The sequence below is a fragment of the Podospora bellae-mahoneyi genome, chromosome 6 (genome assembly GCF_035222275.1).
Source record: "Podospora bellae-mahoneyi strain CBS 112042 chromosome 6, whole genome shotgun sequence".
Classification (NCBI taxonomy): Eukaryota; Fungi; Ascomycota; class Sordariomycetes; order Sordariales; family Podosporaceae; genus Podospora; species Podospora bellae-mahoneyi.
The window spans coordinates 556,767-583,118 of NC_085885.1; the positions used below are offsets into that span (position 1 = coordinate 556,767).

Genomic DNA, 26,352 nt, shown 5'->3' on the forward strand with positions numbered 1-26,352 from the left:
TGAGAATAGTAGCGGCTGGCTTGGAAAGGCCAAACTCGGGGAGGGTCCATGACTGTTGGTTTAGCGGTCTTTCAATCGTTTCGACCTCGAGTGTCCAGCACCTTTCGTTGCCCTTCTCATTGACCTGCCAGCCTGCTGAGTGCTGGAGGTTAAACCCGAAATGCCCCACTCCTCTTGGCAGCTGGCCCCAGCTCCCAATTCTGCCATCGACCAATCCTATTCAGATAGGCGGTCAGCAAGCCCGCACACAGGGCTCGCCAAATTTTTGACCAAAACCCATAACACCTCGCCTCTTTATTTTCTCCTCCGTCAAGATCACGGTGATCAATTCAGCAACCGAACTCCTTGTCCAAGTCGCCCAACGATCCGTCACAATGGCCAAGGTCTCTACCAGTCAGTGCCATCTTCATCAATTACCCATCAAACGATGCGATATTAACAATTGATTGCAGACGTTTCGTCCTCGAGACGCAAGTCTCGCAAGGCTCACTTCTCCGCGCCTTCCAGCGTTCGTCGCGACATCATGAGCGCTCCCCTCTCCAAGGAGCTCCGTGAGAAGTATAACGTATGTTCCTGTGACTTTCGCTTCTCAAAAATGATCGGGTAATTGACAATCTCAACAGGTCCGCTCCATCCCCATCCGCAAGGACGACGAGGTCACCATCGTTCGTGGCTCCCAGAAGGACAAGGAGGGCAAGGTCACCTCCGTCTACCGCCTCAAGTACGTCATCCACGTCGAGCGCGTCGTCCGCGAGAAGGCCACCGGTGCCGCCGTCCCCCTCGGCATCCACCCCTCCAACGTGGTCATCACCAAGCTCAAGCTCGACAAGGACCGTGAGGCCATCCTTGAGCGCATCAAGGCCGGCCGTGAGTCTTCCAAGCCCAAGGCCGCTGCCACTGCTTAAGTGGTGACAACATGAGACCTTGAATGCAAAAAATTAAACGACGAAAATTTTCTCGGTTCGGCTGGTCGAGATTCGATACCCCCCTTTCTCTCAACAATCTCGGTCGGTACTCTGGCGTCAAATCGGTTGCTTGCGAAATTACGGATATCTTGGGACAGGGAAAATCACAGGGACGGATCTAGAAGACACCATCACCTCAACAGGGTTTTGAGGGAGAGAGAGACAGAATCAACGAATCGAGACAGTTTTTTGTTCTCAATGGCCAATTTTCACTGTTTTCAAGTGATTATTGTTCCATGGGAGGTTTATCCCGAAGCCACATCTCTTGTCTCTTTGCATATTCTTTTTGCCTTTTGACTGGAAAGGCTTGTTGTATACTGCCTCGATTTCGTTGGTACTAACTTTTTAGGAGTCGTAAGCAAGACTGATGATCATGTTGGATCGGAATGTCTCGATGACGGTGAGTATGTGTAGAGTAAAAAGATGATGAGATGTGATGATGACCGCCATATTATCTCCTCGTTAGCACGGTATTTTCTCACGGCTTTCGAGGTAAACAATTGGCGAAGAACAAATCGGCACTTGACCCTCTCGAAAGGGCCATGGTGCTCTCGCCTGCAGACTTCCTCGGAGAGATTATATCGATGAGAGAGGGGGTTTGATGGTGAGGGACATTTTATTGCCAAGGTAGAAGAAGAATTGAAAGAGTTGTTGCAAGTTTTGCTGGTTGATCTTGTGATGGCCTTGATGGTTGATGTCGACCTTGTTTCGTGAGCTCATTGGGTGGTTGGCTGGGTGGGTGGTTGGCTGGGTGGGTGGTTGGCTGGGTGGGTGGTTGTGTTCTTTTCTGGAGGCAAGGCGGTGTAGTAGCATGTGGTGATGTCGCTAGATATCACCTGAAGTCGACGAACGGCACTCCAACAGGCAGACTACTTTACGCGTAAAGGCTTGTAGAGATGGATCATGTTCTCTGTTTGAGCCACCTTAATGATGCTCTTCCGTCCGTCTCTTGAAGCACACGCCGTGTAACATAAAGCCCGGGTAGTCTGGAGGTATGATCAACACCGAAAACATGGTATGTATCTCACTTTAGTGCAAAAAAAAAAAACCATGAACAATCTCTAACGTCAAAACGGCCTTTGCTTGTTTATACTTCTCAAATGATATAATCTCAAATTAAAGAGAGAGACAACCAACCTCCATACAACATCAATCATACTTTCAAGCCAGTAACAGGTATTACTCCATTTACAAAAAGACAAACCAAAAAAAAGGGTATCCTCAACATTTAAACAAACAAATAAAGAAACAAAGAGAAACATCCCAAATTTCCCATCCCAATCTTCATCCTAGGTCATTCCACATAAACCGCCCCCCCCCCCAATCTCCCTCCAAAAGCACCAGGCTCTTGTTCCCCTCCCTCCCTCCCCCGCCCCCTAATCATACCTCACCATTCCCCCCTCCCACCCAAGGCAGATCCCTCTCCCCAACACGCGTACAAGTCAAATAACCCACCTGCCCACCCCCTGCAACTCGAGCTCAAGCCCGCTCCCCATCAGCGGCCTCACCACCTCCCTCGCCATAGCCTTCAGCTCATCAATCCGCTTCTCGAACCTTCTCAAATTATCTCTCGAGTACAGGTCCGGCGTCAGCTTCAGAAACCTCTTACACTCGTCATGCGTCAGGTACCCTTTTTCGTTTTGGGTCGATCCCAGTATTCTATACGTCCTCCCCAAGGTAGCCAACGGGGGTACAGACGGAGGGGGAGGGTGAAAGTGGACGTTCCTCTGGGCAGAATTGCTGTTGCCGTTCGAGCTCGCAGGAACAAGAGCGCCCGCCGCCGAGGATGACGACGAAGAAGAAGAGTTATTCCTATGGCGGCCGCTGCTCCCCGAATTTCCATTTGTAAGTGCCGTGCGGGAGGACCTTCCCGTCCGTTCTGGTGGTGGCGGGGGAGGAGGCGACGGAGGGGTGGTGTTATCCGCCAGCCAGGTGCGAAACAGACTAACCGCCAGCCAGTCGAGATAATTCGTCCCTGGTGAAACCCTCTCCCCCGAAGATCGATTCGTCAGAGTGAGTCGGAACAACCTCGCCTCGATTCGGGACACCGTCTCCTCTAGCTCGTCGACCTTGTCTTCTATTATGTCTATTACCGTCTCCGGGAAGGCAGCCCTAATGGAGCGCTCGCCTGCGGGCCATTGACCGACAACGTGGACCAACGCTTCTTGAAAGATGACTTTTGACCTGGCGAGGTAGCCTAGCCGGAGGTAGGAGATGGGGTATTTTGCTATTTGCTTCCAGAGGCGGGATTGGAACTGGAGCATGTGGTGGTCGACCCGCGGGCCGACGACGGCGAGGGCGTCGTATTGGTCGGCAAGGTTGAGCAATGATTTGCATTGGATGTAGGCGTCTGCTATGTTGATCGGGTCGAGGGTGGGGGCGTAGTTGTACATGATCCTGAACAGGTTGTCGTAGTCGCGCAGGAGGTCTTCTTCGGCTGGTGTTGGTGGTGGGAGGGATGGCGCGTGGTTGCCGGATGACGACAGACTGAGGTTGGCGACAGATCGAAAGAAAGAGTGCGATGTTGATTTACTGCTGTGATGTCGGCTGGAGGAGTGTGAGGGTGGTGGTCCGCCAAAAAGCGAATTGGTCGTCGGGGGCGGGCCTCGCTCCTCCTTTTGCACCAGCATGGGAATATCGTCACCCCCTGACCCAAAGTCTAGTTCATATCTCCATCTCTTCTTCACCAGCGTCAGCGATGCAGACGATGGTTTCCCAACCGCACCTCCATCATGGCTCCCCAAAATCCCTTGATCCTCTATCCTTGTCAGCTGCTGCGACGCTCCTGCCGGCTTGACTCCCTCGATTGCGCCGGCAGTGGGAGGTGCTGGTAGCGACGGCGGAGTATTTTCGGGGACTGTTTGCGCTCGCGACCATTCATTACTGGTGCTGATCTCGAAAAACCCAGAGCATCGGGTCAGGGTATGTCGGTGAAGGAGGTATCGATTCTCGTGGCCGGATGCGACACGCACCAGGATTTCGACATCGCCGCTGTGACTGAAGACGGGGAACTCATTCTGCGGAACGAACGAGGTGCCACCAGCATGAGACCGATTGTAGCGTCTCGAGCGCGACGAGACATGTGAAGCTGCCGCGCGGGGGGCGCCGGTCTCTCTCCTTCGGTCGCTTGCCTCCACGGCGGATGAGGTCCCCCGCAGTGCCAGGACCGTGGGCCCGTCGCCGTGAGGCGACACCATGAATGCTGGCGGTGGTGTGCCAAAATCCCGGGTGTCTGTTGCTTCCCCCCTCTTCCGCTTTGCTCGGTCTGCTGTTATACCTCGTGCGACGATAACAAAATGCTCTCCCGATTAGTATCCTTCTGATCTTGCTCCCCTGGCTGCCTCCGTCTAACGATGTCACTGTTATTGGCGTGAGCTCCTCTGACAGCTGGCACCTGGCCGGCAAACTTGGAGAGAGGTCGCACTAAGAGGGGTCGAAGCTGCAGGCAAGGTAGAGCGGGCAGTCTTCCAGGTTGTTTGGTGCGCGCGCGCTCCAGGTCAACGCTGCAAGGCAAAGCCAAAAAAAACAAAACAAACGATAGAAAGAGGGGAGAAGGAGGTGAAAAAGCAGGCAATCCTACCCCTTGCTGATGATTGCGTGAGAGGAAAAAAAAGAGACAGGGGATGTGCCCAGGTGGTATCTCCCTGGGCTTGTGACTCTGTGGACTCGGCAGGTCGAGGCAGCGGAGTGAGGCAACGGCAAGGTTGCGAGGCGGTGTTTCTTGCTCTGCTTTCCCAGCCCACCAGGGCAGACCAGTCCCGTCCCGGTTGTCGACGGCGAACGAAAACTTGAGAGGGAAAACAAGAGCTGCTCTTTCGCAGACCTCCGGGTTTCGCCACCACCAGGGGAATGGGTGAGTGGACAGCCAGCTCTAGGTCTTCTGCCAACCCCCAAGGCAAGCAAGCGATTGGTGGTGAGGTGACGGTCGACCTGACCTAGGTTGGCTGCCCTTGGTCTGTTGTTGCAGAAGGGATTGGTCCAGGATAATCATATGGGAAAAACCATAGAAGAAATAAAAGACAGGAAGGAGTAGATGAAACAAAGGAAAATCAACGACAGGCTTCTGTTGTTGTTTACCTCACGTCGACACCCAGGTAGGTAGGGACCGGATAGGCAATGTCCGCATAGCTATCATGCAGGACGCGCCCTGTCCGCGTTCTATTATTTACCAAGTCCACCGCCGTTCGCAGCACATTGGTATGTTTGTGGCCTTTCTCGGGAGGTTGGACTCGATTGGATGCCTGCTCCCTGCTTAGTCGAGTTTGTGTCCCCAGATGCCACCGTTTCCATATTCCCGTTGCGGTGCATGGTAAAGTTGGTCAGTAGCGTGAGACCAAACCTGCTGGGCTCACTCACCTGACTCCCGATTCCGGCACCTCGAGTGTTCGGGACGGAGCTGAAGTGGTTCGGTAGGACAAAGATAAGCAGAGACGAGGTTGTGTCCAGAATCCACCTCTGTCATCTCGATAGTTTGTCTTTGGTGTTGGCCTTTTCTACCCAAGAATCTGTCCTGTTCGGGGCGGAGGGCCATCAATTGCCATCAGCTGTCGGCCAGATGCCCGCATGCTTTAGCAAACGAAGGGATGGCACCGCACACCTAAAACTCAATCACCACCTGACATGCTCACTGACATAACTTCACACAAACCCTCTGATCTCATCAAGACATGACTTGAGCGGGCCCGGTATGAGCCTGCAGCCTAATTCACGTTCACAAAACTTCAAATCATAGTAGTAGTTTGATGGCAATTCGAATTGCTTGCTAGTAATACACCTGATTGGTTAAAAACACATGGCTGAAGTGAAATTGCCCTGAAATCCCCTGTTACCTTTTGAACCCCAGAACCCCTTGGAAATATGAGACGAATATGGTCGAAGAAATCGCATCGACGCCTGCCAGATTCAACGCCATGCCGCCCACGCAACACTTCAGCAGAAGCTGCGCTCAAAAGAATCCCATCCCGCCAACACCAAAGCCAACAGAAGACGGTGAGTCGCAAATATGTGTTTAGTTCATGTCAATCTCAATCGAGGTGACGGGGCTGATGTGTGTCGCAAAAAAGGCGGTGGGCTGCAGAGGCCTGGGTGATTCAGAGGCTTCCATGGTGGCTGGCCCGTCAAAGGTAGGGGGTGAGGTCTTGAGGTTTTGAAGGGCGCGATCAGCTGTGGTGCTGACAAGACGCCCCTGACGAAGGTTTTCGGCGAATAAAAAGTAACCTTCGGATGCTTCAACCAAGTATGATTGGAGGCCGCGGCTCTGGAGAAGAATCTTGGCGTTGGTGACAGGGTAATGATTGTCAATGAAGCGAGCCCACCCTCGAGCAGCAGCTTGAATATGTTCGTCATCGCTGATCCGACTCCATCCAATGCCAAGATGAAGAGTGAAGTCATCGACGATGGGCTGCCCAAGAGAGTCGGACGAACCCAGCAAGGGGCTGGAGGCCGCACGGGTAGGGCTGGCCCGTCTGCTAGGCGAACTGTCGTCCCGGCTCACTTCGAGGCGCTGAGATTTGTGACTTCTGAGAGAGGGTCTGGACTGAGACAGTTGCTGCTGAGCAAGGACCGCAGCTTCCATCTTGCGCGCTTCTTCTTTGGCGACCTGTTCCTCTACCCAAGTGCCAGATTGACTGCTGGCATCCGCGACGTAGTCAGAACTCTTCTTGATGAGAGTCATGCCAGGGCCGTAGACGTACTCCTCTTCTGGGGTTTTGATAACAGGAGCGTCAACCACCTTCTCGGGGGGGTCAAGATTGACAGCAGCCTCGTCCCTGGATCTTTTGCGACCGGCGACTGACGAAGGGCTGCGAGCGAAATAGGCATTGTTGAGAGACACGGCTTGGTGTTGTTGGACAAAAGGCTTGCCGAGCGAGCCCTGGTGAACTGCCTGTGGTGACATGGCGAGAACCGGCGATGAACCGTAGACGCGATCGAAAGACGGCATCTTGGGTATCTGTTGGATCACTAGAGGATGAGTGTGAGAAATGTAAGAAATGTGAGTTAGATGCGAATGAAGTGACACTGGTCAGATCAAGCGCGCCTCAGGTGTAGGTGCTGGTGCTGTGATGTTAGGAGTGGCTGTCAGGGGAAAGGTGGTGAAAAGTTTGAGGGAGGTAGGTCAAGGTAGCGACGATGAGATTGGCCGGGGTGTACAAGACAATTGGCCAGGAGGAGTGGAGGTCAGAATATCCCAACCCAGAAAATAGTAATGGAATTGACCGCAGGTGAGGCGCTGAGGACGTTGGAAACGGAGGTGAAGTGGTGGAAAGGGTACGCGGGTAAGAGCCGGCAAGGTGGAAGCCAGGCACGCGACGGTGACGAGAATGTGGGAGCCGTGTGTAAGTGGGAGACGACGGCGTGGTTGGCGTGGATCAGGAAGGGTCGAGAAGTGGTCAAGTCAAAGATGGGAAGAAAGAAGGGAGGAGGTAACAAATATATGTGTGATGGGAAGGTTGGGGTGGAAGAGAGAAAAGAGAAGGAGGAAAGGAAGCAGGGCGCAAGGTAAGATCTGGGGGAAGAAGAAGCAGAAGAGGGCAGCGTGAGACATGCTTCGACCTGCGAGGCAGACAAAAAGGCATTGGAGCTTGCAGGTGGGTGGATGCGCCACAAGAGAAAGGGCTTTGTAACATCCCATTGGCCAGCCCCCAAAGAGCGGGTCTGGCCCACTGAGGCTCTTCTGATTGGGTCAAAATTGTTTGCAGAAAGCGGGCGGCGGCGGAAGATAGCTGGCCCGAATGTGGTTAGATCGGCTGTTGCCCCCTTGGTCGTTCCGCCCCCGCTGACTGTCCCCGCTCTCGGTGATCCATGCTGCTTCTCGCCTGATGAGCCCGGCAGATTCGGCGCTTTTCTGGTCAGTCCCGAGCACCGCCCGGACCCCCAACTCCTCGCCTTAAGATACACGCCCCAAGTCCTGACTCTGTTCACACTCCAATGGGCCAAGACACCAATCACTGCTCGTGTAACAGACCCTGATAGCTAGTGCCAACCCTTCCCCATTACACCCACGCCTCTTGTCACGTGCTACCAATGAGCTCGCAATCGTTGTGACCATCCGCCGTCGTCTCGATCCTGTCTGCTTACCCTGCAGTGCCCAGCCACTGGCTGTGTCTGGATGCAGCATCAATTTATGCACTTTATGAACGGGAAGTATTGGTCTGTCTCTGAACTATTAGCCGTGGTGAAGCAAGCAAAAACGCAGAGGCTGCTGCTCAGTGCTGGCGCAGCAAGGTCAAAGATCAGAGTGCGAGGTCAAAGCGAGTGTTTCTATGGTAATAATCATACAACCGATATCAAACATGCTGGGTTGGTCTTGGCTAGAAACATAAAGCTCAACTAGACAAGTACGAGGACAGCGAGTACGAATAATCCCAAGTTGCCTTCCAACCGCCCTCTCCGCTCGCTCCTCCTTTCCGGTTATCACAGGTAAGAGAAGCATGCTACCTGCTTGGCCCTGGACTGCCATCCATATGCTCCATGCTCCGCCGAATGGCCCGCTCAAACAAACTCACGTCATCAGCATTTTCAAGACCACCGTACAACCCCATCATGCCCGGCGTCTGTAATCCAGGCGGGCTTGGAATTCTTTCTTCTCGCTCACGTCTTCGTCGGCTGAGCCTTGAAAGCGAGTCAAATCCTGGAGACGTGCCACGGCGGGTTGGGACTGTGTAAGAGCCCCGCAATCGGCTCTGGTGCTGTGCTTCCGGCAAATTCTGGGGCGTTTGAGGTTGGGCCGAGGGCGGCACAGAATCGTCGTAGATCTCAAAAGGCGGAGGAGACAATTGACGGCGTGGCGTCGTGGGTTCACCAGGGACGCTGTCCCGAGGTCGGATCCGATGGCGAGGAACCGTTGTGCTTGATCGGCGAGAGGGACTCATTGAAGCACGGGGGTTGTTGTGTCTTCTGTCCGCATCATCTAACTGCGCTAGGGTCTAGAACAGGTGATCAGCATGGTCGAAAAGTATGATGAGACAAGAGTATGCTATACTCTGACAGCCCTTTGAACAATCGCTAGACGCTCAAAATCATGGGTGATGGGGGACGAAGGCCAGACTGTTGGCTCTACCAGCCGTCTATATGTTGCTGGACGGGACGGGTATGCCGGTCCTCGTTCTAGCGTCCGCTCTCTGTCAACTGGAGGTACACGGTCGGTATGGATACCCGGAGTTGAAGCTGATGATTGGCCGGGTGAACCTGTTGGAAGGGATGGGTAAGTGTCGACTGAGTGGTACTCTGCCACTTGATTATGTCTAGGAGTCGATAGTACTGGCTGTTGGGACGGAGAAGGCGGCTGCCCATCAAGTTCTAGCGGGTGATCAGCCTTTATATTAGGCCTAGGTTGGCCTTCAACTGTTCTGGTGCGGTCCGGCAGTGTGAAGGTGGCCCCTTGGTTCTGCTGAGCAAGAACTGAACTGGATGGCTCCGTGTCTGTGGAACGTCTAGATTCTGGTCTGTTACCGGGGGGCAAGAACCGTATGTTTTGGTCAATCTGTGGTTGTTTGCCGCGCGCTTTAGCAGAAGAGGCCGGGGGAACGCTTGGAACAAATTCTGGTATCGCGGATGCATCCCCTGGCTTTGTAAGATAGTTGAGGAACTGGCGGTGGTGTCTCTTCTCTTTCAGACGTTGATCAAGCTCCTCGACCTCGACCATGGTCAGTGAAAGAATAGTGGGCTGGAGACGCAGCATTGTAGGGCTGATTCGAAGACACTGGATTCCTCGGACGGGTTTGGGGACAGCATACAGATAAGATCCCGGATTCCTATGAATTTGAGACTGGACTGGGTACTGTTAAAGCAGCGGAAAAGGTTGGTGGAAGGGAAAGCATGACAAGTTTTGGTTCAAGGAAGTCAGAGCTGACAAGCACTTCACAACGGTAGCTGCTTTGAGATCAGAGGCGATAGGAAGGAGCAGTCCTACAGACATGCAATGCTGGAAGTTGACGGGTACATACATTGGAGGAAAACGCGTCCAACCCCAGATACAGACATAGATGTTTACATTCGAGAGGTAAAAGAAAAAACCGCTTAAGGTATGGCTGTATAGTCTTGCATATGGCAAGAGGTCAACACACACAGCTGCTGAGTTGAAGAACCCTTTGGTCTCAATCTTGGAGCAAGTGTCCACATAGTACCGATATAACAACCTTGAGATCTTGTGCCTACCTTTACCCTGTATGATTTATTCTGAAATTTCTGAAAAGAAGCTTTTAGCCTTAGAGCCAACAGTTTGCTAGCCACGTCGACTGGTGACGAATGCACGTTGGTCTGGTGTAGCGAACATCCAAGCTTCAGACACCAAAAATGTCGAACTATATGGTCACACTAGCATGAGATACAAGCGCTACCACTTTGCTCTTGACTAATGTGACTCTCAGACGCGTTGAAGCCGTATTTCCTGGCTACGGTATGAAAGAACACCGATTTTCAATGAAATGCATCAAGTTTACGATATGGCTGGAACCTGCAAGGCATCTTCTTAGTGCTCTCAAGATAGGCATCAAAGTATCGCATCTTAGTCAGAGCCATAAAAGGGGCACCCACGCACCGTTAGGTACCTGAACGCCCTTGCCAATTCATACAAGTGGCCCCGGCTGCTGAGGCCGAGTCCACCGGGCCAGCCATCGAGGAGCGCCTCATTTTCAGCAGACATCGTCACCGCCCTCGGCCCTGAGAATTGCGCTTCAAGAACTCGCACCGGTACCAACAATCAGCCGGACTTCCCAGATCAACGCCGTTTTCCTCATCGGAGCAAATCCCCGCCTCGGTGCCCGTTCTCCGGGAACTGCAAGAGCCAACGGCCAGCGCGTTGAATGCCCAAGAATCGGTAATTTGACGGGCCGGGATCTTGGATTTGGCAGCGGAAGTTAGGTCCATCAGATCACGCCCAGCCAAGCAGCCCAGCCAGCCCAGCAAAGAGGCGCGAGGCGTCTCCGTCGCTCCATCTCGATACAAACGAGACACGCAGATAATCCACGGCCAAACAGGGCCGCGTTGTCGAGATTACAAAATCTAGTTTTTATTCGCCGCCTTGCGGCACACTTGCGTTACCAATTGCTGCTTCGAACCCCGACCGCATGCCCGCCGCCGCCAGCAATCCTACGTCGTCGCTCGCTCACCACCACCACCAACCCCCACCGCCGCCCGCCCGCTCCTTATTCTCTTCCGTTCCGGTGACGTCGCCTCTGTGTCCATCGGGGACACCATCCCACACACGAAGATGAATGGTGATCTGAGTTTGTCTCGGGCCCTGGGCGGTCTACGGATTGCCAATCCCGATGATTCCCCAAACCCCTCACGGGACGCATCGAACGACCCCCATGATTCCCCCGAGCCCCAGCAACAGCAAGAATACAGCTACCAGCAGCAACAACCACAGCAACACCATCAACAGCAACAGTTACCGATGCCGAGCCCCCTAACTCCGGACACCGCAGAGCCTACACCTCCTCGCACTCCGCACGACACCCTCGACTATCAATCGACAGCCAGGAACTCGCCCTCCCGACCGCCGCACACGTACGAGTCTGCCGCCGCCATTCTCAAGACCGCGCAGAATAACTTGAACGCGGCCAGAGGCCTAGGCAACTCGGCTGCCTCGAGCGACCCATTCCTGGCGGAAAGATATGCAAACTATCAGTCTTCCAATGGAGGACGCTCGCCGGGTCCAGGTGTTATCGGAGGTCCAGCTGTGTCACCTGAGGCTGGGCCTGGGCATGGACCTGACCAGCAAGCAACACCCTATGCCGACCCGGGGAACGAGCCCAGATCTGACCAGCACAACCCAACTTATATCCCATCACGCGAGCCAAGTCGTTCCCAACGCCCGGCTCCAAGTCCCAGCCAGCCTGGGAACGGTATGATGCCCCCTAGGAGGAGCTCCCAGGGCATGGGCACCACATACGCCCCCATCGCGGGTATTCCCCACGCGCCACCCGGGAGTTATGTGCAGGACATGCCGCCAATAGCCAGCAGTGAAGAATGGAAAGACAAAGGCGCCGCCGTCAGTCTCAGACGGGAGGTTGACGCCGAGGGAAGGACAGTGATCAAGTCTGTCAAGAAAGGAGTTAGAGACTTCTCGTTTGGCAGAATACTTGGTGAGGGGTCCTACAGCACCGTCTATTTCGCCACCGATCGCCAAACCCTGCGAGAGTACGCCATCAAGGTGCTGGAGAAGAAACACATCATCAAGGAGAAGAAGATCAAATACGTCAACATTGAAAAGAACACGCTCAACCGACTGACGGATCATCCGGGTATCGTTCGGCTTTACTATACGTTTCAGGACGAGGCGTCGCTCTACTATGTTTTGGACTTGTGCAATGGGGGAGAGTTGTTGGGTGTCCTCAAGAAGACGGGGACGTTCGACGTGGAGTGCACGAGGTTTTACGGCGCGCAGATTCTGGATGCCATTGCTTACATGCATTCGAGAGGCGTCATCCACCGCGACCTCAAACCCGAAAATGTGCTACTCGATGACCAGATGCATGTGAAAATTACCGACTTCGGCACCGCCAAGCTCTTACCAGACCCCCGCGAACCCAGGCCTCCAGAAGACTCTAACCAAGGTGGCATATCTGATGGGCAAAAGGCCACCTCTTTTGTGGGCACGGCAGAGTATGTGAGTCCCGAGCTCTTGACAGATAAGTCTGCAGGGAAGCCCAGTGACTTGTGGGCGTTCGGGTGCATCATCTACCAGCTTCTTGTGGGCCGACCGCCCTTCAAGGGCGCTACCGAGTATTTGACGTTTCAAAGGATCGTCGCCTTGGACTACGAGTTTCCCCCCGGATTCCCACCCGCCGCGCGCGATCTGGTAGAGAGATGCTTGGTCCTTGATCCCAACCGACGTCTCACGGTGGAACACATCAAGAACCACGAGTTCTTTGATGGACAGCAGTTTGGCAAGGAGCTGTGGAGGATGAAAGCCCCGCGTTTGAGGCCATATGTACCGCCTGCTCACGAACCCAACATTATTCAACTTAATGGCGGGATGGGCGGGAGTCCCAAGAAGCCACAACCAGCTCAGTCGCGAAGTCCTCAAGGGCAATCGAATGGCCAGAGACCAGCCAGGATTATTACCGAGTTGCCACCGCCAACGCAGCTTGATATCGAATGGTCGCCAGTTCTGACTAGAAATAACGAACGGATATTGAAATTAGGCGACCTGATGGTGATATCCTCCCCAATTCCAAACAGCCCTCACGGGAGAGGCGAGGGGGATGGTCACAAGAAGCTGTCTCGCTTCTTTGGTGGCAGCACCACCAAGAAACGTCAACGGCTTGTCATGATCACGTCGAGCGGACGCATCGTGCTCTGCCCGGCTGGTGGTGAAGAGAAACGGTCGAAACAGGAGATCTCGCTTCTGGCACCAGACTGTGCGTGGAGAAGTCAGTTGGACGCCAAAGGGCAAATGGTTTGGTGTGTCGATACGGTAAGCTGATGATATTATCCTTTTTTTGGAAAAAAAATGTTTGTGTGCTAACAACAGAATCAGAACGGTATCCATTATCAATTCGAGGAGCCAAAGTCGTCCCAGACTGACGGGTCCAAATTTTCGGTAGACGATTGGATTGACTCGCTTCAGCGGGCAAAGGACCTTGCCCTCTCGCAGAACCTAAGCGGCGAGAATGGATTTGGTGACATGTCGTCCTCCATGTCGAGCCCAGCGAGCACAATGGGTGGTAGAGCCACCTTCCCCGAGGGATACAGCATCAGCGACAGATCCGGGCGCAACCAGCTCAGCAAGAGCCAAGGCAGCTTGGAAGATCCGACACATGTGAAGCGCAACCGGTTCAGCAAGCGTCAGTCAAAGAATGGACTAGGGGCAGCTTTCTAGTTTCAATTGCCTTCACGACAAAACAGGACACCACGAGCAAAGCACAAGGCACAGCAACGGGATGTGAACTAAAGGGGACGAGTTTCGACATGGGATCAGCCTTCCCAAGGAATGGGACGGAGAAAAAGACACAAGGAGGGCATTACATTATTATTACTACTACTACTCGTACTACACACCTTTAATAGGCATTTTTGGTAGCGTGGCGCAGGGTTAGCTTGGAGCATCACCCTGTCGCCTGTCAGTGTACTTTTTGGCAAGGAATTGTAGGGGATTGACAGGAAAATTGTTTCGGAATTTAGAGGAGAGGCTGAATGTTTATTCGTATCGAGTATGTACAAGCTAATGAGGTATGTTCAAAAGGACGGGCAGCAGAGAGCTGTCATATTTTGTAGCGCTCAGACCAGCTTTGCTGTAATCTGTGCCAAGACATAGTGGAACCCCCTAGCCCAGCCAAGCCAGCAGTCGGCAGGAACGCCAGCGACTTTTCCACACCACAAACTCCACCAGACTTGGAGAAAGAGCAACGACGCGATTGACGCGCCTGCATCCGCCATTCAACGCAACGTGCAATCGACCATCGCTGTCGGATGATAGCGCCATTACACTCCAGACTGGGGAAGCGCCAATCGACCACAATGCAGTCCCAACCCCAATTCCGTCCCTACGCCACGCCCCACGGCCACCCTCCTCACGGAACACCACACCACGGCCATGGCAGCCACGGTGGGCATCCCGGCCCTCATGCACCTCCAAGGTCAGGAGCATCGCACCGCCGAGGCGGCATTGGTAAGTAGTGACTTCCATCGCTATGGATAGGGCAGGGCCTTCATCAGAGATCGCCTCCATGATGGTCCATCCCATTCTTTTCCCATCACCACTGAAGCCACCTCACAGGTCATGTCGGACATGACTCCTGACCACCCCCGGCCCCTCCATCCCCAACCCGCTCCGCTTTTTGCCTTGAGCCTGCTTGGGTTGGCCCTGGCTCTCGATAGTGCCCGGCCATTGGCATGGTGGAGCTTGACATTTAGGTTTCTTCCTCTACCTCACGTCCATCATCGCTTCTCCAGCCCAACAGCCGCAGCCCTCCCATACACGTTCCACACTGTTATTCGCACACACACGCTCAATTCTGCGACCAGCATCATCACAAACTACCATTAGCTTCAAGATCTAACCCCTCGCTTCCATATACAGGCCCCATGATGTCGGCCGGCCCTCATCCCCAGGTGCCCATGACGGCGGCGCAAATCAATCAGCAGCATTACCAAGCTCAACAGGCCAACCAGCGCGCCAAGATCAGAAGCCGCAAGCCCACCGACAAGAACCTCCCAGATGGCATCGACGAGCTGCTCGTGGGTGGCCCTGACCTGGCAGTGGCCTATAGGCAGTTGCGTGACTTTGAACGCCGGCTTGATGCTACCATGACGCGCAAGAAGTTGGACATCATGGATTCACTGTCCCGCAACACCAAGGTAGGTTTGGCTGGTTTACTTAGTACAAGACATCATATCTGACTTGCTGTAAATTATAGCACCAGCGGAAACTGCGCATCTGGATCAACAACACGGTCGAGGATCAGTACTGGCAGGCGAGTGCATCCAGCATGGACAACTTTGAATTTTCTTCCACTTCCGAAGCCACCTATCGCGTTACTATCGAGGCCCGATTGCTCGACGACCCGCTCGATTTGGATAAGGACAAGAGCAATGACGAGGACGACGCCGGCAAGGAAGCCGATGGCGAGAAGATGGACACCGACGACAAGCCGCAGCAAAAGCCTGCTCCCGCTAAGCCCGGCCAGCGGACGAGATTTGCGCACTTCTTTAAAGCTCTGACGGTTGAGCCTGACCGCCCGAAACCTGGAGCCCACGGAAATGAGACTATTGTCGAGTGGAAGAAGCCAGACAAGACGCCCTCGGGAGCACAGAATCTCCCCGCGATTGCCGACTTTGACGAATTCGCATTCAAGAGGCCTGGGGATGAGAACCTCAATATCACCATCAACTTATTCAGACACGAAGAACCTGAGCGGTTTGCTGTGAGCCCGGAACTGGCCGACATCATTGATGAAACAGATGCCACCCTCAAAGAAGCAACCTTGGCCGTCTACGAATACATTAAGCTTTTCGGCCTGCAGGACGACGAAGAGACTCGCAACTTCCGATGTGACGAGTATCTCAAAAAGATTGTTGGCCGCGACATGGGCATGATTGGTCATCTCCCCGACTACATCACACCCCATTTGCGCCCGTTGCCCCCTATCAAACTTCCTTACACCATCCGCGTCGACGAGGAATTCCACAAGAACCCCACGCCTACTATTTACGACGTCACGGTTGCTGTGGATGACCCCATGCGCGTCAGGTACCTTTCCTTCTTGCACAACCCACAGCACGCCGGTATGTTGAAGGAAATCGCGCGCCTCGACGACCAGCTGGCAACCGTTTGCCAGGCGCTTCATGAGTCCAAAGCTCGACACACCTTTTTCACGTCCATGGCCAACGACCCGGTTGGATTTGTCCGGACTTGGCTGTCGTCACAGAAGAGGGACTTGGACATTATCCTTGGTGAATCGGCGAGGGGCAACGGGGAGAGCATACATGGTGATGAGTGGCGGAAGGGCGGCAGGGATAGCGTGTGGAATACGGCTAATGCGAGGGAGAGTGTGAATGTGCTGCTTTCTAGGCCGCCGTCGAGGCCACAGCAACGCTAGACGCCTATGGCTGCCACAACTCAGGAGGGGGACTTTGGGAAAAGGATCCAACCGTGATAGCAAGGCCAGGCCAGGGAAAGGGTGGGCAGGATGATGTCGAGAAGGAGCTTGAGCTTTTTATGGAGGAGTTTGGTTGGGGGTCATGAGGTATTTACATGTTTTTGTGATTGAATACCCGGGCGTTTTCATGTTTTCTTGGTCAGTGTGTTGATAGCACTTGTTATAGCGGAATTAGGTGACTTGGGTTGTGTTGTTTATGTTGTGGGTGATTTTGTTGAACTCGGTGAACTTTTTGGTGTGTTTGTAGGTGTTAAGGGTCTATTGTTCAACATGACATATGGATATATGGAAGGGGTGATGTCGCATGGCTATTACAACGAAGGCGGACTCTGGCTAGATGTGAGAGACGAAACGGTGATCAAAACCTCTAGCAAACGCGGTCGCCGACCAAGATGGATGAATATGAGAATGTTGTTTACGACCCCCCTTCCCATTTCCATGCTTCCAACATCACGCCATACGTTAAGCTACATCAAAGATATATAATATTTACTACTTTTTTGTAAAATAAAATAAGAAAACCAGATTTAATGTAGAATAGCTTAAAAATAAGTGTAAATCACATTTTTGTTTCATTTTTCTTTTCTGTTAAAATGAAAAGGAATATTTAGACTATATATGTTGGGCTTTCGGGAAAGCGATGCGAGTAACATCGAAACCACTTTGGAAGTCGGAACAAATTGTTAAATTTTTAGATTTTCTTTTCAGGGTTAGGGAGTTAGGTGGCTAGAGGGGGGTCCCAAACGAAATTCTCATCAATATACCTAAGTCACGAAGAAGGGTAAGAGAAAGAACTAAAACAGAGGGCGTTGTTCATGACATGGCAGTTCATTTCATTCTACTTTAAAACACATACAGGAAACTCCCCTCTTACAAGAAACACAAAAAAACAGATGGATTGATGCAACTATTCTCCATCATTATTTGCTAACATCATTGAAACATTTGCCTCCCCTGGTATCTTTGCCCCCCCATTTCCACCGTTAACACAGCCATATCATCATCAATCATCAACCCCTTTAATACCGTTGATAACCCCCCCACTGAGGCGGCTGCTGCCCCGGATACCCCCCTCCTTGAGGCGGCGGCGGCGGATGCTGTCCAGGATAACCACCTCCATACTGCCCATGATGATGCGGCGGCGGCGGCTGCTGGTAACCACCATAACCACCACCACCATACTGCGGCTGTTGCTGAGGCGGATATGCCCCCTGCCCACCACCACCGCTATACCCCGGCTGAGGACTAGGCCTGCCATAAGACCCCCCACCACCACTCCCATACCCACTCGACCCCGGCCTCTGCCCATACCCACCACCAGATGACCCCGGCCGAGGCGAATACCGTGCATCAGCCTGCTGCTTCTTAACCTGCTCCCACAACGACCCCGCCGGACGGCCGTGACCATGATCACAACCGTTACCTCCGTGGCTAGGGGCTGAGACACTACGGGAACCACTGCTGGAATTGCTCGCGAGGATGTGGTTATGGTGATTCTTGACCGATTCAGAAGACAAAAGGGAGTTGAGCTCGTGCCTGTGCTTCGTCTCCTGCGTCCACTTGCGCACAGTCTCAAACATGTTGCGATGAATCTCAACCCGTTCGTCGCGGGCGGCTGGGTGGTGGAAGGCGCGGAGGATGTCGTTCAAAACTTCGTCGACGGGGACGCCGGGGTTTTCAAAGGCGTAGAGGATCCGGCTAATGGGACAAAGGTTAATGTAAGAGAAAAAAGGGGGAGGACCGGGGGGGCTTACGGAACGACATATTGAACTATTGTGACGGAAACACGCCCAGCGCACGAGTTGAGCACGTTGGTAAAGTGGTCTTTTGACAGCATCGAGTGGGTGGGGTCGTTGCAGCGGGGGTTATTCCACGGCTCTAGCTGGGCGTTGGCGCTCGACTCGATAAGACCGGTCGACCCGTCCTTCAAGACCTTGGAGACCTGCTGGATGATGGGTCTGATGAACGGAGCGAGGAGCCCCAGGATGAACGCCGTCAGCGTCTCGCTGATTTTCTCCAAAAGAGACTCCAGCCCGGGGATCTTGGAGATCATATTGTTGATGGAGCGGACGATCTTGTCGCGGAACTCGAGGATGGGGTAGATCTGTCCCGAGACCTTAACGGGGTCAAAGTTGGGGCTCATGCCGGGGACTTGGTTGACGTTGTCGCGGGTGAGCTGCTGCATGTTTTGCTGCTCTTGGGCGGCCGAGGCGGCCCTGAGGCTTCTGGCCTGGGAGGCGAAGCCATCACCCACGCTGGGGAGCTGGCTGACGAGGGAGATGAAGTCGGGACCGGAGGAGCTGGAGCCCAAGAAGCCGCGCTGGCCGGAGGGGCTGTCGCTGTTTTGCTCGGCGGCTTTGAGGGCGATGTCGATCTCGTCGACTTCGGATTGGGTGAAGTGGTCGGTGGCCTCGCTGTGAGACGTTGTTAGTAACCAGTTACATTTGTTGAGGGAGGCGGGAAGCTTACCCAAGCACAGAGTGCAAAAAGTCCACGGCTCCAAAAGTGCCGGTTACCAAAGGGTAGACTCTTTTGCCGTTAAGGTTGATCTGGGTAGAAGAACCGCAATGGGCAAACACATTGTGATAACCGAGCTCGATGAGGGCAAGCTCACAGTAGTTGCTGTGAGCGCTGAAGTCTTCCATGCAGTGGAGAGCCTGGCCCAGACATCTGAGGGCCTCGCAGAGATCAGACTCCCTTCCCTTGTGGGTGGTACCACTTGTGTAGAGACGGCCAAAGTGGATGGCGCGGGCAAAGCTCCATCTCAGATAACCAGCGCTGGTGGCCCATCCGCCGCTCTCGTTGGCGATGTAGTTCTTCATGCCAGTACGGGGATCGATTTCGAGCTCGCGGGGATCAACAGGCCCTCGGAGTCTGGTGTCATATTTGCGAGCATCCTGGTTGTCGGCGTAGTCCTTGGGGTTGTCAATATGCTCCTCAGGACGATAGCATCCCAGGCGCTCTTCGGTGACCTCGAATTCCTCGGTGGCATAGCCGTTGGCCATGAAGGAGAGGACCCAAACAATAATTCTGATGGTAGCGGCATTGACGCCCTTCAAACTGCCAACATCAACAGCTTGCGAATAGTCTCTCAGCCAGTTGCCAAAGTAGACACGGCCAACCATCATGGTGGTCCATTTTTTGCCATACAAGAAAGCGATGTCCTTGAGTGTGTCCTCGATATCTGTTGTGACGGTCAGTCATGATCACGCTTCGACAGACACAGCTTCACGTACCTCCATGTCTCCAGTTATGCCCCTCAACTTGGGCAATAGAGGGAATGTTCCCAGCACCAAACGCGGCGGCCTGACCGGGAAGAACGATAAGAATGACAGCAAGGACCAGCAGAGCGCTGCCCCAGCCTATCCTGAGTCCCGCCATTGTTCACCAAATCGAGATAGTATCCAGATTCTGTGGGTTGTCAGTTTTCTGTTGTTTGGAGCTCAGCTGATTTTGGCGCTTGTTTTTCTGTTGCACTTTGCGAATGCGCCCGCAGCTGGTGAAAAACCAGCCGGTCTTGCGCCTTTGCGTCACACACCAAACGGCGTGATTGGGCTTGAAATAGAACCCACTGACCTGGTTGGAGCCTTCAAACACTCGGTATATATTACCCTCAGAGTATCAGAGGAAGAGATGGTTGGTATAGCACACCTGGCGGCCTCTTGGGGTTAGGAGACTGAGCTGAACTTGGTAGGAAAATTGCCAAGCAGCAAGTAAAGAGCTCCGCCATGGATTCTTTACGTCAGATTCGAGGATTCAGAGCGAGAGCGAACGAACAAACCAAACGGCGTTGGTCACATCCTCACCTTGTCGCCAACCGCCGCACAGAAGAACCGTCAGATAGGCTAACGCCGTTGCAGACCGTTGGCTCTTTATTTGGTACACTACTTAAATTAAACCCATCTTGCCATACTCATCATACCCAGGAATCCCATATTTCCATCTGTCTTGCAAAACAATCACGGTCAGAAAACACCCTTCAGCTGCTTGTTCCTACCACACATATGCCCCGCCATCTTAGCCGAGTTCGAGTTCGTGCCAAGAGATTGAACGTGCCGTCATATCCAGATAACTGAACGAACTGGTTGGAAGACTTGGGTAGCTGCATATTTTGCTAACGGGGCACAGCCTTATACAGTTACACGCAACGGTCCCCCTACAGCGGTCTGTTTCGCACCGTGGGTGGTTCCCCCATCCAGCCTTCCATCAGTTCTCGACAGTGACTCGACAGTCGACTGATCCCGGGACTAGAGTTTGGGTCTTTTTTAATGCTTCAACATGTGCTCTCAGCGGACTTGAAAGGACCCGAAGACCCCGGATCAGCCGGTTTCCCCCAGCCTTCAGGGCTGCTTGGCGGCATTACAGTACCGGTTGTAACGCCACTGTCATCCGATGGCTGATGGGAGTTGGCAGCAGCGCGTGTGCATTCGACTGCCATTCGTGTCTTTTGATTAGTGTGACCCCTGAACTGAAAAAAAAAAGTCATCCACCAATCCGCGACGAACGACAGCGCTGGGCCCCTTGCATTATCTGTTCCTTTGCATGACCTTTTTGTCCCCTGTGATCTTTCCTCTGTCTAATTCCCAAACCTCGACATCTTTGTTTGCTTCACTTCATCGTTTTTGGCTTTGCCCATTCTTTCCCAAAGCCGGTGTCGCTCGATACTCTAGCCTCGCCGTTGTCGCCGAGCGAAGACCCCATAGAGTCGTGTTCTAGCGGCCCCGAGAAGCCCGAACCTCGTCGTTACCCCGGTCTCTTTTTTCAGTTACTAGAGAATAACAACAACAACCACACAAAAAAAACACCACAACCTCACCGCCAACATGCCCGGTCGAACACTACCGACCTTTACCCTCGCCGAGGTCGAGTCGCACAATACCAAAAAGTCGTGCTACGTAACGGTCGGGAAGAATGTCTACGATGTGACTGACTTTGTCGACGCCCACCCGGGAGGCGGTGACCTGGTCCTCGACTACGCTGGCAAGGACATCACCGATATCCTCAAAGACGAGGCGTCACATGCGCACTCCGAGGCGGCATACGAGGTTCTCGACGACTCTCTGGTTGGGTTTCTGGAGGATGCCTCCAACGGCGCGAGCGCAAACGGCAAGGCAAAGGCGAATGGACAGGCCAACGGCACCTATGTGCATCCCCGAACGGGTATGTCCTGTGAGGAGGATCTTAGCAAGGATACCGACATTACCAGTGACTACAAGACACACAAGTTCTTGGACCTGAGCAGACCACTTTTTCCCCAAGTGTGGTTCGGTGGCTTCAGCAAGGAGTTTTACCTCGACCAGGTCCATAGACCACGCCACTACAAGGGCGGTGCTTCTGCGCCACTCTTTGGCAACTTCCTTGAGCCTCTGAGCAAGACGCCTTGGTGGTTGATTCCTGTGTTCTGGCTTCCGCCTGTTACTTATGGCCTCTACCTTGCCAGCAGCGGGCTGACTGCTGTGGGAGAGGTGGCCTGTTTCATTGGAGGCCTGGGTTTCTGGTCCATCGCCGAGTACACTCTGCACAGATTCTTGTTTCATCTTGATGAGTAAGTTTTCTTCCACACTGCCTTTGAAAACATTCAACTGACATGATTGTCCAGATGGCTGCCCGACAATCGTGTCGGCATCACCCTGCATTTTACCCTCCATGGCATTCACCACTACCTGCCCATGGACAAGTACCGGCTGGTCATGCCCCCGGCACTTTTCGCCGTGCTTGCTACTCCCTTCTGGAAGTTGGCACACACCATCTTCTACTGGGATTGGAACGTGGCTACTGCGGTCTATTGCGGTGGCATCTTCGGGTACATCTGCTACGACTTGACGCACTACTTCCTGCACCACCAGAACCTTCCTCTCTGGTACAAGCAGCTGAAGAAGTTGCACTTGGAGCACCACTTCCTTGACTACGAGAACGGCTTCGGCGTCACCAGCCCCTTCTGGGACAAGGTCTTTGGCACCGAGCTCAGGGGCGCCAAGCCCGGCAAGAAGAGCAACTGAGACCCTTTGCAAGGGCTTTTTTACATGGCTGAATGACAGATGAGGAAGATGAGGCATGACAGACACGCACAAAGGAAATGGGCATACCCAGTTGGATTGTGCTGTACATACATTTGTAAACAACCATATATTTTGTAATAGCAAGGCCTGGCAGAGCATACAGTTCTATAACAACTCTGCCAGGCCGTGATGCATTAATAGCGGAAGGAGTCACCGGGAAGGGAGGCTTTGGGTATAATTCATGTCTGGGTGGTTCATCGGGGGACGGGGGGTTCACGACTAGGGATTGGAGGTCGGCGGTGGGATTAGGCTTCGCTGCTCATGGTAGACAGAAGTCACTTAATTGGTGTCACATTAATTGTAGCATACCCTAATAATTGCCGCTTGTACAACATGCGCTCTGCTCCAACCAAGTGAATTTTCAGGCTCTTATCGCTCCTTATCAGATGGCATAGACTCGCTCCACAGACAACATGTGGACACAGTGAATTGCACGTGACGGGTTATCCAATTCTGGCCCCTCAAATCACTTCTGGTCAGCCAACTCGGTTACAATTTGCCAGTTCCAACCAACCGACCTCCATCACAAGCAACCAATTCACTTGGTTGAGTGTCTCATTTGCAAGCGTTTTTGTACCCAGATCCGAGAGACCTCCTGTGTGGTTTGACATCCAGAACCGAGAAAAATATTTCACAGCTTGATTGCCTGACCATTTCCCTCCTCAGCCAACATGTCGGGCCTTGACGTAGAGGCACTGCTCGACTCGACTGCCTCCACCATCAAGGAGCAGCAGAACACCAAATCCACGGCCAATGGCGACTCCCCGCAGGACGGCAGCCACAGCGAACGCCGAGAAAACGATCGGGACCGCGATGGCGGCAAAGATAGGGAACCCCGCGATAGGAAGCGCAGAGATCGTGACCGTAGTGCCGGCCGCCATCGCGCTTCGTCCAGCGGCAGAGACACTCCCAGAAGCGACGCTGGCAGCCATAAGAGTAGGCGCCGTAGCCGAAGCCGTGATTCGAACCGCCGAGACTCACGTCGTCACAGAGATGGCGACTACTATCGCGGAAGCCGCCGTGGTGGCCGCTCCCGCTCCCGCTCCCCCAACCGCTACTACCGACCTCATGGAGACGACCGCCGCGACCGCGATCGCCCCAGAGACGATGACCGTCGTCGCCATCGTGATGATGACAGGCGCGGTGGCCGGACCAGCACTCCCCGCGACTCGCCCCCTCCCCTCACCGAGGACGAGCGCGATCGTCGCACCGTTTTTGTTCAACAGCTCGCTGCCCGTCTCCGCACCAAGGAATTGAAGGAGTTTTTCGAGAAGGTTGGCCCCGTTGCTGAAGCACAGATTGTGAAGGACCGTGTGAGCAACCGCTCGAAGGGGTAAGTTTTGCTCACCCTGACATATCCCCCATGGTTGACCAAATTGCTAATACGCTGGTTGTCATTAGAGTTGGTTATGTCGAGTTTAAGAACGAAGATTCCGTTCAGGCCGCGTTGCAGCTTACAGGTCAAAAGCTCCTAGGTATTCCCGTCATCGTGCAGCTCACCGAAGCTGAGAAGAACCGACAAGTCCGCAACCCGGATGCCACCGGCAACCACCCCAACTCCATCCCTTTCCATCGTCTCTATGTTGGCAATATCCACTTCAGCATCACCGAGCAGGATTTGCAGAATGTATTCGAGCCCTTTGGCGAACTCGAATTCGTCCAGTTGCAGAAAGACGACACTGGAAGGAGTCGAGGCTATGGATTTGTTCAGTACGTACCTGTCTTATATGATGGTGTCTGAAGCCTGTACAGGTAGCTAACCTCGGGCAGATTCCGCGATGCTACTCAGGCCCGCGAGGCGCTCGAGAAGATGAACGGGTTTGACCTTGCTGGTCGTCCGATTCGCGTGGGACTTGGAAACGATAAGTTTACCCCCGAATCAACCGCCAACCTGCTGCAGAGATTCCAGGGCCAGAACCAACAGTTCCAGGGATCCTCGTTTTCTGGTGCCGGTGGCCGAGGCCCCCCGACATCGAATTTTGACCGTGCTGGTGCTAGGGACAACGAGAAGGGCACGGGCGCAAGTGCCTTGGACGACACCGACGTTGCCGGAGTCAACTTTAACAACTACAGCCGCGATGCCCTCATGAGGAAGCTGGCCCGAACTGACGAGCCTATCAGCGCCCCCAGTGATCGACAGGTCGCCAAGCCCAAGACTGAGATCAAGCCCAATCTCGGCATCAACGTCAACATGGCTAGCCGCTGTGTGGTTCTCCGTAACATGTTTGATCCTGCCGAGTATGTTATTCTTTCATTTCCAGCCGTCAGAGACTACCTACTAACACCCAGCAGGCAAGAAGGCGAGGACTGGGCCAAGGAGCTGGAGGAAGAGGTTCGTCAGGAGGCTGAGGAGAAGTATGGGCACGTTGTCCACATTTCCCTCGATCCCAACTCTCCCGGCGACATCTACTTGAAATTTGACAAGGTCCAGGGCGGGGAGAATGCGATCAAGGGTCTGAACGGCCGGTACTTTGACGGAAGAATGATCACGGCTGCGCCTGTTGTAGACGCGGTCTACAGCAGTTTGTTCTCTCGCGTCAAGGCCATCTAAGTCACTAATACGGCATATTTGTTGCGTGCTTAGGAACCCTCCTCGGTATGTTTACCCACTTCTTGTCCTTTTATAGCTTTCCCTAACGAGTCAAGAATAGACCACACGTACTGCCCGGGCTTACTGCATTGATTGCATGTCCCATCATCTCACCTTTTCTCCAGACAATATCACCTTTTCGACAACCCCAGTTTAATACCGCCGCCATTGCCCCTTGTTCGGGTAGAGAGAGCTTGTCGATAACCACACTGATATTTCGTCACAGAACGGACCCTTCTTTCGACTACACTACCTACTACATCTGTTTCTGTAACCACCCCTCGGTTCCCTGTCTGACAAGGAGCTCGGGTCTTGTTTTCATCATAAAAAAGTCTTGTGTATGGCGCAACGGCGTTGCTGATATTGTACAGTACCTAGGCAGATACAGAACTCAGCTAAGCAGAATATGCACTTGAGTATATTGTTTGTCTCTTGAGTTATTCTAATTCAGGTAGTAAAATTCGGAATACATGATGATTCCATATCTCCCAAAGTCCAGACAATTCCATCAAAAATGTTATGCAGACCACGTTAAACCTGTTCTGGAAAAGCGCGCTCGATCTCCCAAAAGCTTGGTCCTTGCCCCGCGGACTCCCCGCCCCCCATGTCACACGGCTGCTACAGCAACGCGCAAAAGCCGTAAGGGCAGCCAATCAGAAGCTGCAGCAGTGTTTACCTAAAAACGCGATCATTTGGGTTTGAGAGATGTCGGATGCAGGAAGGGGAATTGCCAGGATGAGATCACTTTGGCCTGTCACGTCTTGCATGTTCCCAAGGCACAACGTCGCGCATTCATACTCGATACTACACAGGTATTCCCATAAATACCTTTACAGCAAAGAATCCCAATTCGAGAATCACCATCTTTTTCCGCGACATTGTCACCGCCGCATGATTAATCGCAAACGGCGCAATATTACCAACACTTTTCAAGACGGCCGAATGCTATTTCAGAATACCCCGCCATTTACACGCTGAGCTCTTGGAGATTCCCACACGACTTTTTCTCTCCCATCTGATCTCCAGGGACCCGACGCCTTCATGATCATTCTAGGACAAAAACCATACGCACAAACAAAAACAACCTTCATCCCAACCCACGCCCATCCCAATCCCCATTTCCCCATCCCCGT

General features: G+C 53.4%; 9 protein-coding genes across 9 annotated transcripts; 5 read left to right on the forward strand and 4 right to left on the reverse strand.

The window, feature by feature from the left end:
• Window positions 1-256: 256 nt before the first annotated feature.
• On the forward strand, window positions 257-1,623 carry RPL26A (60S ribosomal protein L26A). The gene is made up of 4 exons (XM_062880883.1): window positions 257-393; window positions 453-565; window positions 624-1,365; window positions 1,432-1,623. Exons 1-3 carry the CDS (start codon window positions 375-377, stop codon window positions 903-905), a joined length of 414 nt encoding a protein of 137 aa, XP_062729115.1. The 5' UTR covers window positions 257-374; the 3' UTR covers window positions 906-1,365; window positions 1,432-1,623.
• Window positions 1,624-2,407: 784 nt separating this feature from the next.
• QC761_604340 (uncharacterized protein) lies at window positions 2,408-4,162 on the reverse strand (the record flags this gene model as incomplete). The annotated part of the gene is made up of 1 exon (XM_062880884.1): window positions 2,408-4,162. The coding sequence occupies one exon, from the start codon at window positions 4,160-4,162 to the stop codon at window positions 2,408-2,410; it is 1,755 nt and encodes a 584-aa protein (XP_062729116.1).
• A 1,811-nt stretch (window positions 4,163-5,973) lies between these two features.
• On the reverse strand, window positions 5,974-6,906 carry QC761_604350 (uncharacterized protein; the record flags this gene model as incomplete). The annotated part of the gene is made up of 1 exon (XM_062880885.1): window positions 5,974-6,906. One exon carries the CDS (start codon window positions 6,904-6,906, stop codon window positions 5,974-5,976), a length of 933 nt encoding a protein of 310 aa, XP_062729117.1.
• Window positions 6,907-8,095: 1,189 nt separating this feature from the next.
• QC761_604360 (uncharacterized protein) lies at window positions 8,096-10,205 on the reverse strand. The gene is made up of 2 exons (XM_062880886.1): window positions 8,947-10,205; window positions 8,096-8,890 (listed from the first exon to the last, which is right to left on the reverse strand). Exons 1-2 carry the CDS (start codon window positions 9,643-9,645, stop codon window positions 8,399-8,401), a joined length of 1,191 nt encoding a protein of 396 aa, XP_062729118.1. The 5' UTR covers window positions 9,646-10,205; the 3' UTR covers window positions 8,096-8,398.
• Window positions 10,206-10,356: 151 nt separating this feature from the next.
• On the forward strand, window positions 10,357-13,791 carry PKH1 (serine/threonine protein kinase; the record flags this gene model as incomplete). Its single annotated transcript, XM_062880887.1, is given in 3 exon segments — window positions 10,357-10,846; window positions 10,860-13,386; window positions 13,450-13,791. 2 exon segments carry the CDS (start codon window positions 11,176-11,178, stop codon window positions 13,789-13,791), a joined length of 2,553 nt encoding a protein of 850 aa, XP_062729119.1. The 5' UTR covers window positions 10,357-10,846; window positions 10,860-11,175.
• A 590-nt stretch (window positions 13,792-14,381) lies between these two features.
• ssr3 (SWI/SNF and RSC complex subunit Ssr3) lies at window positions 14,382-17,000 on the forward strand (the record flags this gene model as incomplete). Its single annotated transcript, XM_062880888.1, has 3 exons — window positions 14,382-14,580; window positions 14,992-15,269; window positions 15,329-17,000. 3 exons carry the CDS (start codon window positions 14,382-14,384, stop codon window positions 16,508-16,510), a joined length of 1,659 nt encoding a protein of 552 aa, XP_062729120.1. The 3' UTR covers window positions 16,511-17,000.
• Window positions 17,001-17,357: 357 nt separating this feature from the next.
• HCH (Glycine-rich signal peptide) lies at window positions 17,358-20,573 on the reverse strand. The gene is made up of 5 exons (XM_062880889.1): window positions 20,147-20,573; window positions 19,807-19,981; window positions 19,040-19,754; window positions 18,325-18,984; window positions 17,358-18,268 (listed from the first exon to the last, which is right to left on the reverse strand). The coding sequence occupies exons 2-5, from the start codon at window positions 19,949-19,951 to the stop codon at window positions 17,590-17,592; spliced, it is 2,199 nt and encodes a 732-aa protein (XP_062729121.1). The 5' UTR covers window positions 19,952-19,981; window positions 20,147-20,573; the 3' UTR covers window positions 17,358-17,589.
• On the forward strand, window positions 20,503-22,569 carry SCS7 (fatty acid alpha-hydroxylase; the record flags this gene model as incomplete). Its single annotated transcript, XM_062880890.1, has 2 exons — window positions 20,503-22,115; window positions 22,170-22,569. Exons 1-2 carry the CDS (start codon window positions 21,394-21,396, stop codon window positions 22,567-22,569), a joined length of 1,122 nt encoding a protein of 373 aa, XP_062729122.1. The 5' UTR covers window positions 20,503-21,393.
• Window positions 22,570-23,300: 731 nt separating this feature from the next.
• Window positions 23,301-25,709, forward strand: rsd1 (Phosphatidylinositol-3-phosphatase SAC1; the record flags this gene model as incomplete). The annotated part of the gene is made up of 5 exons (XM_062880891.1): window positions 23,301-23,962; window positions 24,031-24,339; window positions 24,400-24,867; window positions 24,922-25,225; window positions 25,281-25,709. The coding sequence occupies 4 exons, from the start codon at window positions 23,301-23,303 to the stop codon at window positions 25,178-25,180; spliced, it is 1,698 nt and encodes a 565-aa protein (XP_062729123.1). The 3' UTR covers window positions 25,181-25,225; window positions 25,281-25,709.
• Between the last annotated feature and the right edge of the window lie 643 nt (window positions 25,710-26,352).

Coding starts and splice junctions, on each gene's coding strand:
- RPL26A (XM_062880883.1), top strand. Junction 566..623: donor AGCTCCGTGAGAAGTATAAC/GTATGTTCCTGT, acceptor CAATCTCAACAG/GTCCGCTCCATCCCCATCCG.
- QC761_604360 (XM_062880886.1), bottom strand. CDS start 9,645: ATGCTGCGTCTCCAGCCCACTATTCTTTCACTGACCATGGTCGAGGTC. Junction 8,891..8,946: donor TTGTTCAAAGGGCTGTCAGA/GTATAGCATACT, acceptor CACCTGTTCTAG/ACCCTAGCGCAGTTAGATGA.
- HCH (XM_062880889.1), bottom strand. CDS start 19,951: ATGGCGGGACTCAGGATAGGCTGGGGCAGCGCTCTGCTGGTCCTTGCT. Junction 19,755..19,806: donor GCATAACTGGAGACATGGAG/GTACGTGAAGCT, acceptor CCGTCACAACAG/ATATCGAGGACACACTCAAG. Junction 18,985..19,039: donor TTTTTGCACTCTGTGCTTGG/GTAAGCTTCCCG, acceptor AACGTCTCACAG/CGAGGCCACCGACCACTTCA.